The 19,170-nt window shown below is 32.2% G+C and overlaps 2 protein-coding genes across 2 annotated transcripts; both read right to left on the bottom strand.

Moving 5' to 3' along the window:
- Positions 1-1,284: 1,284 nt before the first annotated feature.
- On the bottom strand, positions 1,285-7,888 carry LOC142237248 (protein takeout-like). Its single transcript, XM_075308630.1, has 4 exons — positions 7,693-7,888; positions 1,916-2,150; positions 1,717-1,856; positions 1,285-1,645 (listed from the first exon to the last, which is right to left on the bottom strand). The coding sequence occupies exons 1-4, from the start codon at positions 7,751-7,753 to the stop codon at positions 1,347-1,349; spliced, it is 735 nt and encodes a 244-aa protein (XP_075164745.1). The 5' UTR covers positions 7,754-7,888; the 3' UTR covers positions 1,285-1,346.
- Positions 7,889-9,736: 1,848 nt separating this feature from the next.
- LOC142237240 (protein takeout-like) lies at positions 9,737-15,037 on the bottom strand. The gene is made up of 4 exons (XM_075308619.1): positions 14,919-15,037; positions 10,442-10,676; positions 10,242-10,381; positions 9,737-10,170 (listed from the first exon to the last, which is right to left on the bottom strand). The coding sequence occupies exons 1-4, from the start codon at positions 14,977-14,979 to the stop codon at positions 9,872-9,874; spliced, it is 735 nt and encodes a 244-aa protein (XP_075164734.1). The 5' UTR covers positions 14,980-15,037; the 3' UTR covers positions 9,737-9,871.
- Between the last annotated feature and the right edge of the window lie 4,133 nt (positions 15,038-19,170).

Here is a 19,170-nt window from a genome sequence, read left to right as displayed (position 1 = left end):
GTACACGACGATGCTGACGAAGGATTTGGCATCTTGCCATTACGGTAAAAAGGCCATGGAGTGGTACGCCGCCAACAACGTGCAGGTGGTTCCCAAGGACAAGAACCTTCCCAACACGCCAGAGCTCCGCCCAATTAAGAAATACTGGGCTATTGTCAAGCGGAACCTAAAGAAGACCAAAAAAAACTGCTAAGGACGAGCAGCAGTTCAAGGCAAACTGGCTTTCTGCGGCGAAGAAGGTGGACAAGGTGGCTGTACAAAATCTGATGGCAGGTGTCAAGCGTGAGGCCCGGCAATTCGGATTTGGAAAAGCGAAAGCCTAACTGAATATTTTTCCTGAATTTTATACTAATTGAACTTGAAAAAGAAATTTAATTTGATTTTTTAAATAAACGATTTCACCGATTTACACGCGTTTTCCCTTGACCAAATTTTGACCGTATTACCCTTTATGTTACATCGGTCCATTAAAATTTTCACAGAAAATACATGGGGAAAACTCCACTGAAATTCTCCATGCAATGCCATTCTTGGTTTATACAAGCTTTATGTGATGCGGCGGAGTCTCTTTGATAGTTCTATAACCGAAATGTTTGCTTGGTAACGGCACTTGAAAATAGTTGAACTTAGCTTTATTTAGGTTAGGTATAGCGGCACTCCGTTAGTTTATGCTTATTTAGATTATTTAGTCCATTGTGTTACAACTGGTGCTGAAGTTCTCTCTTATCAATGAGTGCTGCTCGATTTTATATTAAACGCAATGACAAGAAACCCCATTTTTTATAGTCGAGTCCGAACGGCGTTTCGCATTATGTATGGTGAAAACACGTAGAGCTTTGAAACACTCAGAAATATCAGCACTCAGAAATACCAGCACCTCTCAGTATTGTGGATAAACCACTAATGGAAATCTTTTTGGTGTTTCGTCGAAACTGGGATTGAACCCATGGCCCTTTGTATGTAAGGCGGACATGCTAACCATTTCCCTACTGTGGCGATTGAATTGTATTTAAGTTAAAGTGGCGGCCCGATTGTGGCAGTCCATTGTGATAAATGAATTGAATTTACTAAGATGCCAGTTTCGATGAAAATGATTAGAGGTCATAGCTTTCCATACTATCACTTGAGGTGACAAATGACTTCGGATGGCCATTAGTAGTCTAAAATTCTCGTGTCAATTTTAAGTCTAGTGATATATACTGCAATTAAAAATTTAATATAACTTACAAGTTATAGTTTTCTGTGTAAATGAAACATCCTAAAAATTTTCTAAAGTTCTTTTTTTATTAACATATAAAACATTTATACAAAAAGTGTACGTATACATATTAAGATTTTTCTTGTGCTTATGCAAAATAAGTATGAGCGGGATCTTTTTCAAAGAAATTATTAATAAGTTTCTTCAATACAACACCAACAGCACTGGTAAATGTTGAACCAATTTCATTCCATATATCGACCCAATTCTCATTTATGAAAACATTGAAATTGTCGCCCAATTCTTTATTACCATTGAATAAATTGTCAAATTTAAAATGAATTGAAGTGGGTATCAATTCTAATTTTATATGTTCCAGCGATATAAATATTTTGCCATTTTTTTCTACCTTTTTAAAGTCAAAGGAAAGCTTGAATTTAGGTTTATCTGAAAAGAAGAAGAAACAAAAAACCTGTTAAGATAAGTGATATGGACGTCTAGGGTTTGTGAAAACTTACCCATAAGCAAATCACAATCTCCATGACCAACAACAGGTAATATCAAGACACGACCATCAACCTTGTAAAGGCCTATCAAACGTAAGGAGTCTATTGATCCTTGAATTGTATTACGTCCACCGAAATCTTCTTTGAATCCTCTAGAGAGTTATGAGTAGTGATTGAAATGTGGATTTTGAAGCAACTACTCTATACTTACTCGACCGATGAAATTTTTAAATTTTTAAAACCAATTATATCGAAATCGGTAAAAGTTATATCAATATTAACGGGACTGGTGGGATCTCGTTCTAAAACCATTTTTTTCACACGCAGGGGATCAATTGGTAACAGATTTATGTCACGTGAACCAGAAGAATATTTTCCCAAGATATAGTTGATTGTATTGGCTATACATGGCCCATCACCGTGTTTACATTTTGGTATATCATTAGCTGTTAAAAGAGAAAATAATAATTATATTCTATAACTAGGAACAATAAATAGTTATTTTTTTAGGAAGGAAAAACAGTTAATTTTTTTTATATGTTGAAATGTTTTTTTTTATATGATCTGTTGACCAACACGTGTATTCAAAAGCACATCATTATTTTCTATTCGAGATATGTTGTAGTATTCCTTGGTGTTGATACGGTCAACTCCGTTTGGCTTGTATAGTAATACTGCTTAAATTATAATAAATTTATAAAACAAAAAGCACTATCATCTTCGGCTTAATCTGCTTTAAAGTCGTGCTATTACTGTCCTTCTAATAAGAAATGAAAATGCTTTCTGTACCGAAAAATAGACCTATGCTGTAAAAAAGACCTATCTCGTATAACCTCATAATTTGTAATAATGTTGTCTACATACGTCGTTCCAAAAAGACATGATATAACAGGTTGGCTGATAAGTCCCCGGTCTGACACATAGATGGCATCGCTAGTATTAAATGCATATTATTTTTATATAGTACCAACCTTCAAATGATTCGTGTCAAAATTTGAAGTCTGTAAGTCAATTAGTTTGTGAGATAGAGCGTCTTTTGTGAAGCAACTTTTGTTATTGTAAAAAAAATTGAAAAAAAGGAATTTCGTGTTTTGATAAAATACTGTTTTCTGAAGGGAAAAAATACGGTGGAAGCAAAAACTTGGCTTTATAATGAGTTTCCGGACTCTGCCCCAGGGAAATCAACAATAATTGATTGGTATGCAAAATTCAAGCGTGGTGAAATGAGCACGGAGGACGGTGAACGCAGTGGACGCCCGAAAGATGTGGTTACCGACGAAAAAATCCACAAAATGATTTTGAATGACCGTAAAATGAAGTTGATCGAGATAGCAGAGGCCTTAAATATATCAAAGATCATATCATTCATCAATATTTGGATATGCGGAAGTTCTGTGCAAAATGGGTGCCGCGCAAGCTCACAACGTGTTGATGATTCTGAGCGGTGTTTGCAGCTGTTAACTCGTAATACACTCGAGTTTTTCCTTCGATATGTGACAATGGATGAAACATGGCTCCATCACTAAACTCCTGAGTCCAATCGACAGTCGGCTGAGTGGACAGCGACCGGTGAACTGTCTCCGAAGCGTGGAATGACTCAAAAGTCCGCTGGCAAAGTAATGGTCTCTGTTTTTTTGGGATGCGCATGGAATAATTTTTATCGATTATCTTGACAAGGGAAAAACCATCAACAGTGACTATTATATGGCGTTATTGGAGCGTTTGAAGGTCGAAATCGCGGCAAAACGGCCCCATACGTAGAAGAAAAAAGTGTTGTTCCACCAAGACAACGCACCGTGCCACAAGTCATTGAGAACGATGGCAAAAATTCATGAATTGGGCTTCGAATTGCTTCCCCACCCACCGTATTCTCCAGATCTGGCCCCCAGCGACTTTTTCTTGTTCTCAGACCTCAAAATGATGCTCGCAGGGAAAAAATTTGGCTGCAATGAAGAGGTGATCGCCGAAACTGAGGCCTATTTTAAGGCAAAACCGAAGGAGTACTACCAAAATGGTATCAAAAAAATGGAAGGTCGTTATAATCGTTGTATCGCTCTTGAAGGGAACTATATTGAATAATAAAAACGAGTTTTGACAAAAAATGTGTTTTTCCGGGGAGTTATCAGCCAATGTTAGGAGCATTGTTGTATTTACATCATTACTCATTTCTTATACTTCTACTTCTATTTATCTGTTAAGGGCTATTTAAAATATATTGTATATCCGGAGTTAGATTTTAGGAGTCAACATTCAATTCGGGCATATTGTGTCAGTTCGAGATTAGATGTTAAAACCAAAGATAAATGTATAAAAGCAAAAGAAATTCATAAATTTTCTTGGAAAATTTTATAATAACTTAAATGCGATTAATCAGAACAATTTAAATAGTTTATTGTATAATATGGTGAATAAATTGGTATTATTAAGTCATTGAAACAACGGTAATAATAACAATTCATTCACCTTCTTGTCCAATTAGCTCGTATGAAATTGTAACAACATGTTGAATCATTATTTTGGATGTAAAACCAGTTTAACATAAAAAAAAAACAAAAAATATCAAATACAAATAACTGTGAAAAATTACAATATTCGCTAGATAATGCGAACTTAATACTGCACGCAGAGAAGGAATATGATCACCTCAAACATGTTTCAAGAGCTAAATTTTATTTTTGTATGGTGACCATGTAACATGTTTGTCACTAAAATTTTATTTTCTCGTCAAATATAACCTGTTTGCCGAAATCAGATACATGATTTCCGAGAAAATAACATGGTTGCGAAAACCATGTTACAGGGTCACCACCCACAAATAACATTTTGCTCTTAAAACATGTTTGAGGTGATCATATTCCTTCTCTGGGTGTGGCCTTAAAGCATTTTAAGGAATTAACACGAATTTTCGGTCTTTTATTAGTGTGTTCAATAAATTAGATACTCAGTTCTCTTTTTATTTCACTTGCAAATTCAGGAACGTTTCTGTTTGTTCCAACAAACTTCCCCACATCAAATTTCGTTTACAAATTTTTACCATTCTTGTGGAAACAACAAATCGGCAGATAGACAGACAGACTGACATACAGGGCTAGGTTTACTCATTTAGACATTTGTTGGGTCTAGGATTAAATTTTCTGGTAGATATATTTTCATGTAATTCATGTAAAATCATATAAAAATCCACTAAACGTTGATATCTCGAAACTTGGTGTCGGAAATTAGAGAAGTTGCATAGAAGTTCAAGACCTTCAAAAGTTGTCTACATCCGTGTTTTTCAGTTCTTTATATACGACTTTTTCCTTTATATATGTTTCACAATATTTATGAAAAGAGTATAAACTCATATTAATATACTCAATAAAAGATAACCCACCACTAGAGATGTTTTTAAATTAAAAATTTAGTATTAGTAGTTTGTACACTAAAAAAAAAGTTTACTTGGATCCAAAGATTTTGACCTTCCTTTAAGGATTTTGGTATTGATTCCGAGCCAAAGATGCTGCATCTTTAAAATAAAGACATTTTTGGGGACCTATCTCATTTATCAAATGTTCATTATCTTTTCGCGGTTTTTTAATAAAGGTACTCACGTACAAACAAATGTCAGTTTAAAAATCTAAATTATAACGGATACTCCAAAAAAACTGTAAACCAAAGACGCTAAATCCTCAAAATAAGTCTTAGCCTATATTTGAAGCGTTTCAATATTTCACTTAATTTAAGGCCAATTTCTTTAAATCAAAAATGTGTTTCTTTACTTTAAGGGAAATTAGCCTTAGTTCAAAGACATGCGACTTTAACGGAGGGACGCAAATTTACAAAATTTGTGTCCTAAATTTAATGAAAAAAATTTTTTGAAGCAAAGATTAGAAACTTTATTTTAATTAAAATTTCATTATTGTAAAGAAATTTGTCCTTAATATTTTGCAAATTTCGCATCCTTAAATTTTAGGTTGCGAAATCTTTAATATCACGTAAATATTTTTTTCAGTGTAGTTATTTGTTTCTTCTTCTTTGGTTTTCTTCTTTATATTTTTTTTAAGAAATAAATAAAATTTAGAATTTATTCTAAAAACTAAGGATGATTATTTCAGTAGTCACCCTCGCCTTCAATTTTGGTCTGTCGCCAGACCAAAATAGAAACTGGAAAGATGGTTGAAGAGCTAAACTCAATCAGCCATTGGACAGAAGATTTTGGAGGTGCTGGACTGTAAACAATTTAATACTGACCGAAATTAATGTTTAGAGGTTTAAGGCTTTTGGACTTAAACAATCAAGTATTTATTACAGTTTCCAGTTATGCCCTCACCGAAAAAAATTCCGTAGTTAAAATAACGCTAAATTTAACTTATTTTTATTGGGAAAAAAATATTTGTTTGAAGTTAAATTTTATTATTTTTTTTTTTTAGAAATTTTCCACAGCACAATGAAATTTTCCTTTTGTTAAGTATGACTCAAACATTTTATGAACTAAACGTGGGTATAAATTTCAATGACCTTACACATAAGTTCAATATGAACTAACGCAAATGAAAATTTTCGTAATATTCCCAAAAATAGTTAGAATGAACACTACAGTATTATAAAAATGACCAAGATTTGGCGCCAATGAGTTTTTTCTTTATTTTTAGTTCAGTTTTTCTTCTATGAGAGGATGTAATTTCGAAAACTGCAGTTAAAAAGTACAACAGCGCATTAAATTTTCCTGGTTGAATTGTTTCGAAAAGAATACACTTTTATCACCAAAAAAATTCGTTTGTTACAAAATCTTAATTTTTTTAATAAAAAAAGTTATTTTTGAATCAACAACACAGTTCATTTCGTTTATATCAAACACTGTTCTTTTCTGACTTTAGGTCTTTAATAAGACACATTTTACAGTTCAAAATTTAATATACTACAATGTAATGTTGAACATTTTTTCGGAATCTTCCTAACATATCTGGAATATATGAAAAAAAAAAAACTTTGGTCGAAGCAGGGATCGAACCCACGACCCTTGGCATGCAAGTCAGACGTAGCAACCACTGCTCCATGGTGCCCAACTAAATGTATTTTTCTGTGAAATAAACTTTGTTTAATCGGCTCGTGGGCGCCGCAAGCTATGCTATATATATATATATATATATATATGGGTAATTATCTATTGATGACAATAACGGCTACATAGCTCAGTGGATAGTGTGTTGGCTTACAAATTGCATGGTCCGCGGTTCGATTCTCCGTCCAGGCGAAAGGTAAAAAAATTTTAAAAATTTATAAAATTGTATAATTTCTTCTACATTGTTTGTAGTACAGAAAAAGGTGCTAAGAACTAAAAAAAATCGTGGAAGTGAGAAAGATGGGAGGGAAAATGCAATTAGCCAGAAAAAAATTTTTTTTTGAGTTAGTCTTTATGAAATTGTTGTTACATCCTGGAAAAGAATAAACGTTTATCACAAAAAGTATATACTTTTCTTCCAAATACACTTCCTTTCAACGAAAAGCAAATGAGAAACGAACTTTGTTTGTCTAAAATTTCGTTTGGGAGGAAAGAATTATTTTTTTTTGCGTGTAGTTCATTCATGCTATAAAACAGTTTACTTTTTTCTGTGCTCTTTGTCGTAATCGGACCCTGCATGGCGAGAGTCCACGTACCAAATTCGAATCTTAAGATCACAAATCCATTGATACTAAATTGACAAAATCCGTACATAATAGCAGCGATCAACTCATTTTTCGAATTTCAATTCCATTTATTTTGTAATACATAGCCTTCAAGACCAATATTTTTTTAGCACCAACACATTCTAGCCAGTTTTTATTTTCAATTCAAAAATATATACAAAATATATATATTATTTATAAATGTAAATTTTATATAATTTATGATATCGATATATGGTCACAAAACACTTTATTATTCATTCACGCATTGCGAAACACAATTCTTTTACAATTTCAGCGAAATTATAATAAATTCCGAATTCACTTCTGACTTGTACTCACATAATTCGGCCAATGCAACCGATAAAACCATAAATAAAGTGCAAACTTCAAAAAATCGCATTTTAATAATTTTCTTGTGTTATTGTTCAACCGGACGATTCTAACTTCTATTAGAGCTTCTTTTGCCAAATAATTTTCGGCAAATATGTTTTGATTCATTTTATACTCTCTACTGGTATACAACGGCTATATCCAAATTGTTATTTTTTTGTATTCTTATAGTTTTTTTATGTATTTTTATAGTTTTTTTTATCTAAAACAAAGACAGTAGCAAATTAAGATTTAAGATTAGTATCACCAGGCGTTTTTATTTGTTTATGGTCTCATTAAATTAGTCATATAGTAATACCGGTAGATGCAAGTTTCTATTATATGTTTGTTTATTATATTTTACACTAGTTAACATTTATTTACGATCGCAAATTGATACTTGAATATTAGAAGTCTGGAGGTTTGTACTCACATAATTCGGCCAATGCAACCGATAAAACCATAAAGAAAGTGCAAACTTCAAAAAATCGCATTTTAATAATTTTCTTGTGTTATTGTTCAACCGGACGATTCTAACTTCTATTAGAGCTTCTTTTGCCAAATAATTTTCGGCAAATATGTTTTGATTCATTTTATACTCTCTACTGCACTGAAAAAAATATTGTCGTGAGGTCAAAGATGTCATGTCTTTAAAATACGAATGCAAAATTTGATTAGCATAGAAGACACATTTCTCTAATTTAAAGTTTTTTTCCTTGTCCAAAAGTCGATAAACTTTTCAATGAAGTCGTATTGTCCTTATAATTAAGTGATTTCTCTTAAAAATGGGTATCATAACATGAAAGAAAAAATGTTTGGACTAAGGTCAACTTGACTTTAATAATTCAGAAAATTTCTTTAAAATTAATGAAATTGTCTTTAAATTTGTTGTCTTTTTGCATCTTGACTACAAAGCAAAAAATCATTCAAATATAGGACATGTTTTGCAACACTTTATTTTAAAGACGTTTTTTACTTGAAACATAGCTTAATTTCAACTGGAAGTCGAGTCTGGATTTGGAAAATAAAGTTGTTGTTAACTCGTTTTTAAAGGACTTTGATAGCAACTGAAGAAAAAAAGCTGAAAAAGCGAAAATTTTAAATTTGCTTCCTAGAAGCAAGTACACAAAACCCAAATTTATAAGACAATTGTGTCTTTAAAGTATCCTTACTTGTATTCTCCGCTTCTTTGGCTCGGAATCAATACCAAAATTTTTAAAGTAAAGACAAAATCTTTGGAACCGGGCATGCTTTTTTTTTCAGTGTGGTATACAACGGCTATATCCAAATTGTTATTTTTTTTGTATTCTTAATGCTATTTTTTGCGAATTAATGTTTATATGGATAAAAATTATACGAATACTTAAATTCATAGAATAAATTAAACTACATTTTTATAGTTTTTTTTATCTAAAACAAAGACAGTAGCAAATTAAGATTTAAGATTAGTATCACCAGGCGTTTTTATTTGTTTATGGTCTCATTAAATTAGTCATATAGTAATACCGGTAGATGCAAGTTTCTATCATATTTTTGTTTATTATATTTTACACTAGTTAACATTTATTTTCGATCGCAAATTGATACTTGAATATTAGAAGTCTGGAGGTTTTATGCAGAAACGGGTTTTAAATAAATAACATTATACTGTTGAAATATGTTTGAGGTGATCATATAGCTTCTCTGGGTGTTGACGATGTCATGGATGTCTATGTGACGGTCTTGGTTTTTTCCAAAATTTGAATGTATTTTTGAAAATAATTTTTATTGACGTGTGGCAGTAATCAATTAATTCCCTATTTTGCCTTAACTGTTGCTCTGAGTCGGTGCAAGCCTTTATCGCATCCATACTGATATATATTTTTGTCATTTCCTCGCTCTCTAAATTTGTCAAAATAGGAAAGTCATGCATGACCAAAAAAATTAAGTGCGGGAAAAAATTATTACTATTCTTGAGTTAAGTTAGTTTGTTTTGCAACTATCACTTGAGATTATAAATTACATCGGATGACCATTTGGGGGCTCAAATTCTCCTCCATGTTATATTTTTCTGTGCTCTGTTCAGTGTTTATTGAGTGTACTGCATTTCATTAATTTTTATTTTAAATTAAACAATAATAATGTGTACATAACATGGTTTTCCTTATGCTTATGCAAAATATGTGTGAGCGGGGTCTTTTTCAAAGAAATTATTAATAACTTTCTTCAATACAACGCCAATAGCTTTGCAAAATGTTGAACCCATTTCCTTCCATATATCGTTCCAATTCTCATTTATGAAATAATTGAAATTGTCACCCAGTTCTTTATTACCATTGAATAAATTGTCAAATTTGAAATGAATTGAACCGGGAAGCAATTCTAATTTTATATGCTCAAGCGCTATAAATATTTTGCCACCTTTTTCTACCTTTTTTATGTCAAAGGAAAGCTTGAATTTAGGCTTATCTGAAAAGAAGAAGGAACAATAAACTTGTTAAGCCAAATGATATGGACGTCTAGGTTTTATGAAAACTTACCCATAACCAAATCACACTCTCCATCACCAACAACAGATAGTATCAAGACACGACCATCAACCTTGTAACGGCCTGTCAAACGCAAGGAGTCTATAGATGCATGAATTGTATTACGTCCACTGAAATCTTCTTTGAATCCACTAGAGAGCAATGAATAGTGATTGAGATGTGGAATTTAAAGCAAATACAGCGGTACTTACTCGATCGATGAAACTTTAAGATTCTTTAAACCAATTATATCGAAATCGGTAAAAGTTATATCAATATTAACAGGACTGGTGGGATTTCGTTCCAAAGTCATTTTTTTCACATGCAGGGGATCAATTGATAACAAATTGATGTCACGTGAACCAGAAGAATATTTTCCCAAGACATAGGTGATGGAGTTGGCTATGCATGATCCGTCGCCGTATTTACACTTTGGTATATCATTAGCTGGAAAAAGGGAAAATAATAATTTAAAGTTATTGATTTAGGTAGTTGATTTATTTTTCACATTATTTAATGGGGTATAATGAAAGTTATATATGTTTAAAATTGGATGACCACAATTCGTCCAATTTCAGTGGCGAGGGCCAAATTTAAATAAAACGGGTATTAATATTATCCATGTTTTTATACCCTAAACCACATAGTAGTCAGGGTATAATAACTTTGACCTGCCAAAAAAATGTGCCTACCAGAAATATTGATTTTAGACCCAATAAAATATATACCGATCGACTCAGAATCACCTCCTGAGTCGATCTAGCCCTTGGTGTCCGTCCGTCCGTCCCCATGTATTGGTTGTTCGCAGGATTCCGGTCGCAATTATTAACTGATTTTGAGGAAATTTGGTATGTGAGGAAATTTGGTATGTGGCGAACGCTACTGAATTTGGAAAAAATCGGATCAAATTTAAATATAGCTCCCATATATATGTATCGCCCGATTTCGATAAATGGGATCAGATTGCGCTCATTTACTAACCAAACGGCGTTACATTTGTCACAAAGTAATCCAATTGACTACCCTTTAAGTGTGCCAAATTTCATCGAAATCGGTTCAGATTTAGATATAGCTCCCATATATATATGTATCGCCCGATTTTTCCAAATTTGGCAACAAGTCCCTTATTTATAAACCGATCTGACTCAAATTTAGCCAAATCAAATTTTTTATAGCACTTACAAAAAATCATTGAAATCGGTTTAGATTTAGATATAGCTCTCATATATATATATTAACCGATTTTGCCAAATTTGGCCATAAATCCCTTACTTATAAACCGATCTTACTCAAAGTTGGCCAAACCTTATATTCTATGGTACTTACTATATGTGCGAAAAATCGTCGAAATCGGTTCAGATTTAGATATAGCTCTTATATATATGTATTAACCGATTTTCCCAAATTTGGCCATAAAACCATTATTTCTAAACCGATCTTACTCAAAGTTGCCATACTCTAATATTCTATAGTACTAACTATATGTGCAAAAAATGATGGAAATCGGTTCAGCTTTAGATTAAGCATTGCCCGATTTTCCAAAATGTGGTCATACACCGAAAAAAAGTGAACTGTTTTATAGGAAGAATGAACTAAAGGGTGATACGGTCAAAACTTGGTCAAGGGAAAACGCGTGTAAATCGGTGACATCGTTTATTTAAAAAATCAAATTAAATTTCTTTTTCAAGTTCAATTAGTATAAAATTCAGGAAAAATATTCAGTTAGGCTTTCGCTTTTCCAAATCCGAATTGCCGGACCTCACGATTGACATCTGCCATTAGATTTTGTACAGCCACCTTGTCCACCTTCTTCGCCGCAGAAAGCCAGTTTGCCTTGAACTGCTGCTCGTCCTTAGCAGTTTTTTTGGTCTTCTTTAGGTTCCGCTTAACAATAGCCCAGTATTTCTCAATTGGGCGGAGCTCTGGCGTGTTGGGAGGGTTCTTGTCCTTGGGAACCACCTGCACGTTGTTGGCGACGTACCACTCCATGGCCTTTTTACCGTAATGGCAAGATGCCAAATCCGGCCAAAACAGTACGGAACAACCGTGTTTCTTCAGGAAAGGCAGCAGACGTTTATTCAAACACTCTTTCACGTAAATTTCTTGGTTGACAGTCCCGGAAGCTACGAAGCCACAGGTACAGATGGCTTGCCAAACCAGATATTTCTTTGCGAACTTTGACAGTTTTATGTGCTTGAAAATATCTGCTACCTTTCCCCTTCCTTTTGCCGTATAAAACTCCTGTCCCGGAAGCTGCTTGTAGTCGGCTTTGACGTAGGTTTCGTCGTCCTTTACCACGCAGTCAAACTTCGTCAGCATTGTCGTGTACAGCCTCCGGGATCGCGCTTTGGCCGTCGTATTTTGTTTATCATAGCGATTTGGAGTCACTACCTTCTTGTAAGTCGATAGTCCGGCTCGTTTTTTGGCTCGATGCACGGTTGTAGACGATACACCCAGCTTATTTGCGGCATCTCGGAGAGAGAGGTTAGGGTTTCGCTTGAAACTACCGGCAACTCTCTTTGTCGTCTCAGCGGCTTCCGGTTGTCGATTTCCCCCCGATCCAGACTTCCTGGCTGTCGACAAACGTTCCCCAAACACTTTAATTTCATTTGTAACGGTTGATTTGGCAACTTTTAGCGATTTTGCCAGATTTGCGTGTGAGTAGCTCGGATTTTCGCGATGCGCGAGCAAAATTTTGATACGCTGCTCTTCTTGCTTGGACGGCATTTTGACAACTGAAGAGTGAATTCCAAAATCAAAATAGGAGCAACATTCTACACACACACACCTTCAAAATGGGGGGTGTTCAGGTTTTTTAAATGCAAAATTGAAAGAAATACGTCAAGTTTACATTGACCAAATTTTGACCGTATCACCCTTTAATTTGCATTGATATCAATTTAAAATAGAAAAATTTATTGTTTATGCAAATTCAAGAATGATTCTGTTTGTTCCAAAAATCTTCCTCGTATCAAATTTCATGAAAATCTGTTACAAATATTTACCAGTTTTGTACTTTGTACTCATATATACATATATTGGACCTAGCTAGGACCAATATTTATATAATCGTATAAAATGATATAAAACACAGTAGATGAGATAATATCTCAATATCTGGTGTTGGAAATTAGAAGTAATCTGTTTTACCAACCTCTGAATTGTTTTCGCATTAGTTCTTCAGATGTGATTCTATTTCAATATTTCGGATTTCATAAAAAAATAAGGAAAAATGGTTCGGCACACTTATCACATATATGTATTTTGGAAAATGTCATCATATTCCTTATAGTTGTACCTCATTCACATTACACTTTTAACATTCACTTTAACCACCCAGCAAAAAAAAAAATGGAAGTACTTCGAAAGGCTACTACTTTAAAATCACTTCCAAAAATGTCCTTTCAGAGATGTTCTTTATTTTAACTCTCAGGAAGATCTTTTAATTAAATTTTTATAACTCACTTTTTTTACCCTGTTAAAAACAGGGTAAGGATTAAAAATTATAAAAATTAATTATTTGTCAAAGTACCACAAAAATTTTTAATTCACATCCAAAACACTGATTTCGGATCACAGCTAAAGAAGTGATGCATATTCAGTGCAGCGGCTGTTGAAATGGTGGACATTCGTCCTATGACAAGCCCATGTTAAATTCATCGTTTCTGCGCCAATTTTGCACCACTTCCGGATCCAAAAATAACATTTTCACTACTTTTTTGGCGACGCTCTTTTTTTGGTGGGTAGATTTCAACTGTAATTTGCCTTTTATAAAACGGATTTAAAATCCAAAACATTCTGTACATCCACACCATTTTTTATGCAAATGACTGGGCAATTGAGTGCGATGACTGCCCACGAAAAATAAACAAAACAATTGTGAAAGGACATGAGACGTCCATACATTTCTTGATATGTGGTATTACTTTGTATTATATATACAGTAACATTTAGACAATTTAAATTTATTGCAAAAACTGCGTAAAACAGGGAATCTCTATAGATCACCTCAAAAGAAATTCTTGTGAAGTGAAAACTATGTCCATCTCTACAATAGCATTTTTGGATATACTCAATGTAACGAATTAAGAAGAATTTCCATTTTTTTTGCTGGGACACTAAAGTAAAAAAATATTTTTCTTTGAACATGACAATATAAATTAATGTGCGCCTTTTATTAGTCAATAATTTATAAGCGTTAAATATATTCATTCACAATATATATGCACAATATATATCATAGACCAAGAATATATAAAGACATCGTTTGATAATTCACAATGATTTTGTTTATTTGCAGTGCGCAGTCATTCCACTCAATTGCGCAGTCAAGTGACTCAATTTCTTTTTGGAAAACGAGAATTACCGTACAAATCAGTCAATTTGTATTACAAAAAAAAAAAAGTGTGGATGGATAGAATTGTATATGCTTTTACAATATTTGGTGTTTCATCAAGAGAACAAAGGTAAGAAAAGCCAAATTAAAAAATCACTTATTCGCAGACGAATAAGTGATTTTACAACGCTGTGAATTCACATAAGATATCTATACCTTCCTTGGTCTATGTATATATGTAGATTTATGAAATCGATAGGCGCCCACAAAACACTTTATTATTCATTCACGAATTGGGAAACACGATTTTTTTTCGAATTTTTGTTCCGAATTTACTTCTGACTTTTACTCACGTAATTCAGCTAATGCAACTGATAAAACCATAAAGAAAGTTGAAACTTCAAAAAAACGCATTTCAATCAGTTTCTTGTATTATCGTTCAACCGGGCGATTCTAAATTGTGTTAGAGCTTCTCTTGCCGAATAACTTTCGTCAATAATATTTTGATTCATTTTATACCCTCTCCTAAAACAAAAACTGCAGTTTGTTACATATTAATTCGCTTATTTTTATTGTTATTTTTTAACAATTGACTAAACTTGTATTTAAGATTTTTAGAATAAATTAAACTTGATTATTTTTTGTATATGTTTAATTTTTTTTTCTAGAATAAAATCAGTAGCAAATTAAGATTTAAGGTTAATATCACGAGACGTTATCATATTTTTTGAGGAATAATTATTATATTAGCCATACTCGCATAGTAATACCGGTACACGTAGAATAGGATTATGATCACCCCAAACATGTTTCTAGAGCATATTGTTATTTTTTCATGGGGAACATGTAACGGGCTTCCGTAATCCGACACGCAGAGAAGGAATGTGATCACTTCAACCATGTTTCAAGAGCAAAATGTTATTTTCTGATGGTGACCACGTAACATGTTTGTCGCAAAAATGTTGTTTTCTCGCCAAACATAAAATGCTTTCCGAAAACAGATACATAATTTCCTAGAAACTAACATGGTTGCGATAAAAATATTACATGGTCACCATCCAAATATAACATGTTGCTCTTGAAACATATTTGAGGTGATCGTATTCCTTCTCTGGGTGTAATCTCTTGTGGCTTCACAGAAAAAAGTCTGTTGTAAAACTTATCCTAAAATTAACTTATATTTATTGTAAAAATTTAAAATTTTGTAAGAAATTTTCCCCAGCCAAAAAATTTTTTCTTTATTCCAAGTATGTCTCAAAAATTTTATGAACTGAATGGCCGTAAAATTGCAATGACATACAAATTAGTTAAATTCTTACTAAAACAGAAGAAGTTTTAGAACTACAGTGTGGTTAAAATGGGAATGATCTGCCGCCTAAGATTTTTTCTTTAGTTTTAGTTCATTTTTGCTATTCGAGAAAGATGCATTTCGTAAATGGTAGTTAAAAATCCAAAAATGTCGGAAAATTTTCGTTAATTTAATGTATCTCAAAATTTGGAATACAATTTAGTTCAATTTTCGCACGAGATAGTTAATTTCTCCCATAATGTAGTTTACTTTTTTTCTGTGTGATTAAATGGAAAATGAGAAAGCATACACAGGAGGATAATTTCCTTAATTTGTACGAGTAGAATAAATAAACGTAATAAATGTATTCGTATATTTTGGTTTATTTTATCAATACTAAATTTAAATATATCAAATTAGCAATTATTCAGAATAACTGGGCAATAACAGAGCATATTTAATATTAACAAACTTGTTTTCTCATATAATTCGGATAAATTGGTTTATAGAAAAATGATTTTTAATTCATTTCAAATGGTCATTAAATTTAAAGACAAAGAAAAATATTTTTTTGCAAATTAATAATGTAAATTTTTAAAAGATATCTGAAGGCTTACTGATCTATTTATCAGTAAATGTGGATTTTCCGATAAAAATATTTGCTACACTCAAAAAAAGTGAACCCTCTATTTCCAATAAAGCCAATTTAACTTTGTTTTGTGGAATTATTTTGTTTGGAGAAAGTTTTTTTTGCTTGCGTTAGGTAAATGAACTACACGCAAAAAAATAATTCTTTCCTCCCAAACGAAATTTTAGACAAACAAAGTTCGTTTCTCATTTGCTTTTCACTGATAGGAAGTGTATTTGGAAGAAAGGTATATACTTTTTGTGATAAACATTTATTCTTTTCCAGGATGTAAAAACAATTTCATAAAGACTAACTCAAAAAAAAGTTTTTTTCTGGCTAATTGCATTTTCTCTCACATCTTTTTCACTTCCACAAAGTTTTTTAGTTCTTAGCACCTTTTTCTGTAATACATATGTACAATGTAGAAGAAATTATACGATTTTATAAATTTTTAAAATTTTGTTTTTACCTTTCGCCTGGACGGAGAATCGAACCGCGGACCAGGCAATTTGTTAGACAACACACTATCCACTGAGCTACACAGTCTCACATAAGTTTACATACCCTTGAGGTTTTTACCTTATAACTAAACATGTTTCTTGTTGTTGTTTATAATCCAGACTAAAAACATCTTCTTGAAAATGGACAAATACTTTGTTTTTCAAATTAATTTACAAAATCTAAAGCATATATATGCATATTTTATTATATTTTAATAATTAAAGAAAATACAATTTCTTAAACCGTATGTAAACTTGTGTAAGACTGTGTATGTAGCCGTTATTGTCATCAATAGACAATTACCCATATAAGTTATATTTATGTAGCATAGCTTGCGGCGCCCATGAGCCGATTAAACAAATTTTATTTAACAGAAAAATACATTTAGTTGGTAACCGTGGAGCAGTGGTTGCTACGTCCGACTTGCATGCCAAGGGTCGTGGGTTCAATCCCTGCTTCGACCAAAGTTTTTCTTTTTTTATTTTACATATATTTCAGATATGGTCGGAAGATTCCGCAAAAATGTTTAACATTACATTCTATTATATTAAATTTTTACTATGAACTGTAAAATGTGTCTTATTAACCCTGGACAGTCATCCTTCGTCAAAATGACGACGCGTAATTTCATTTTCGATTTAAAATGCATTTTGGTCGATTGGGAAATGATAAATTTAAGTTATACCAATACAACCATTTTAATTTTTGTAAATTTTTGTCTTATACTAATTAAAAACAAATTGAATAAGGAAATAAACTCAATTTTGATTCTCATTTTTGCTCACGATGCAAATTATAGCGTCTTAAATTAAGCCGTAGTCAAAATGACGAAGCATGACGTTAGTGTACAAAAAATAAGGATGACTTTTCAGGGTTAAAGACCTAAAGTCAGAAAAGAACAGTGTTTGATATAAACGAAATGCACTGTGTTGTTGGCTCAAAAATAACTTTTTTATTGAAAAAATAAAAATGTTGTAACAAACGATTTTTTTGGTGATAAAAGTGTATAATTTTCAAAGCAATTCAAAAAACTCTAACAAAAGAAAAACGTTTCCAGTGCACGTTTTCCAAACGTTTTTTTTCTTTGCGTGTATAATATGGGAAAAAAATGTACACAAATGAATCATAAAGATTTACTAAATTCGTAGTTATTACTTATTTATGTGATATCGGCGTGATGTCAGCGTTTGTACTGTTGTTTAGTTAAAATTTTCTAAAAATAATCTAAATTTTCTAAAATTAAACAAAATTTTTCTTCCTAATGGGTTCACTATTTTTTCGGTGTAGTAGTACGTATTCAAAACGCCTTTTTATATAGATAGAATTTAAGAAAAACTTTACTTTTTCATTATTTTTAAAATGTATCTTAAGTATTGGAATAGAATCACATCTGAATGACTAATGCGAAATCAACAAGCGCAAGTAGAATTCATTGCTTCTGAGGAAACCTTAAGCACCATTGCTTTTTTGGCAACGCTTTATTTGATGGGCTGATGCTTAATTCTTCGTTTGATTCTTTTCTTCGCAAATAGTTGAAACGTACATAATTATATGAGTGTACACACAATAAATGTGAGCTTGGCGCCGAAGCGTACAAAAGTTAAATATATACAATATTTCAACTTTTGACGTAGGCAGGTTTGCTTTTGACGTAAAAATATTTGCTTACATCCAGGTATAAAATATAAAGCGAACGTTGAATTGTCCAGGCGTATACTGCCTGCTTTTTTTGTCATTGTGTTCCGACTTTTATCTACGATTCTATTTTTTTTTGATGATTGGAGATATTCATTCATGTTGTTATTATACAATTTCAACATTAAGTTTATTAACCTTTTGAAATGTACTTCATTTGAGAATTAAAACTGGTTTTGCATAAAGCTAGAATATAATTATATATATGCAAGTTATGTTTATATATATTTATGTATACATATGTTTATATATTTATAATTCATGATACAAATTATAATTTTCATTCAAATAAATGCATTAAAAAAATAAAACAAAATACTAATACTAATTTAAACATTTACTGACCTCTGCATAACAATTTGTTGACAGTTTATCGAATGAATTTATATGGTACACTCAAAAATAAGTTTACTTGGATCCAAAGATTTTGACCTTCCTTTAAGGATTTTGGTATTGATTCCGAGCCAAAGATGCGGGTTCTTTAAAATAAGGA

Source organism: Haematobia irritans, chromosome 1, assembly GCF_050003625.1.
Source record: "Haematobia irritans isolate KBUSLIRL chromosome 1, ASM5000362v1, whole genome shotgun sequence".
In the NCBI taxonomy this organism is placed as follows: domain Eukaryota; kingdom Metazoa; phylum Arthropoda; class Insecta; order Diptera; family Muscidae; genus Haematobia; species Haematobia irritans.
This window is presented reverse-complemented; position numbering and strand designations above follow the sequence as displayed.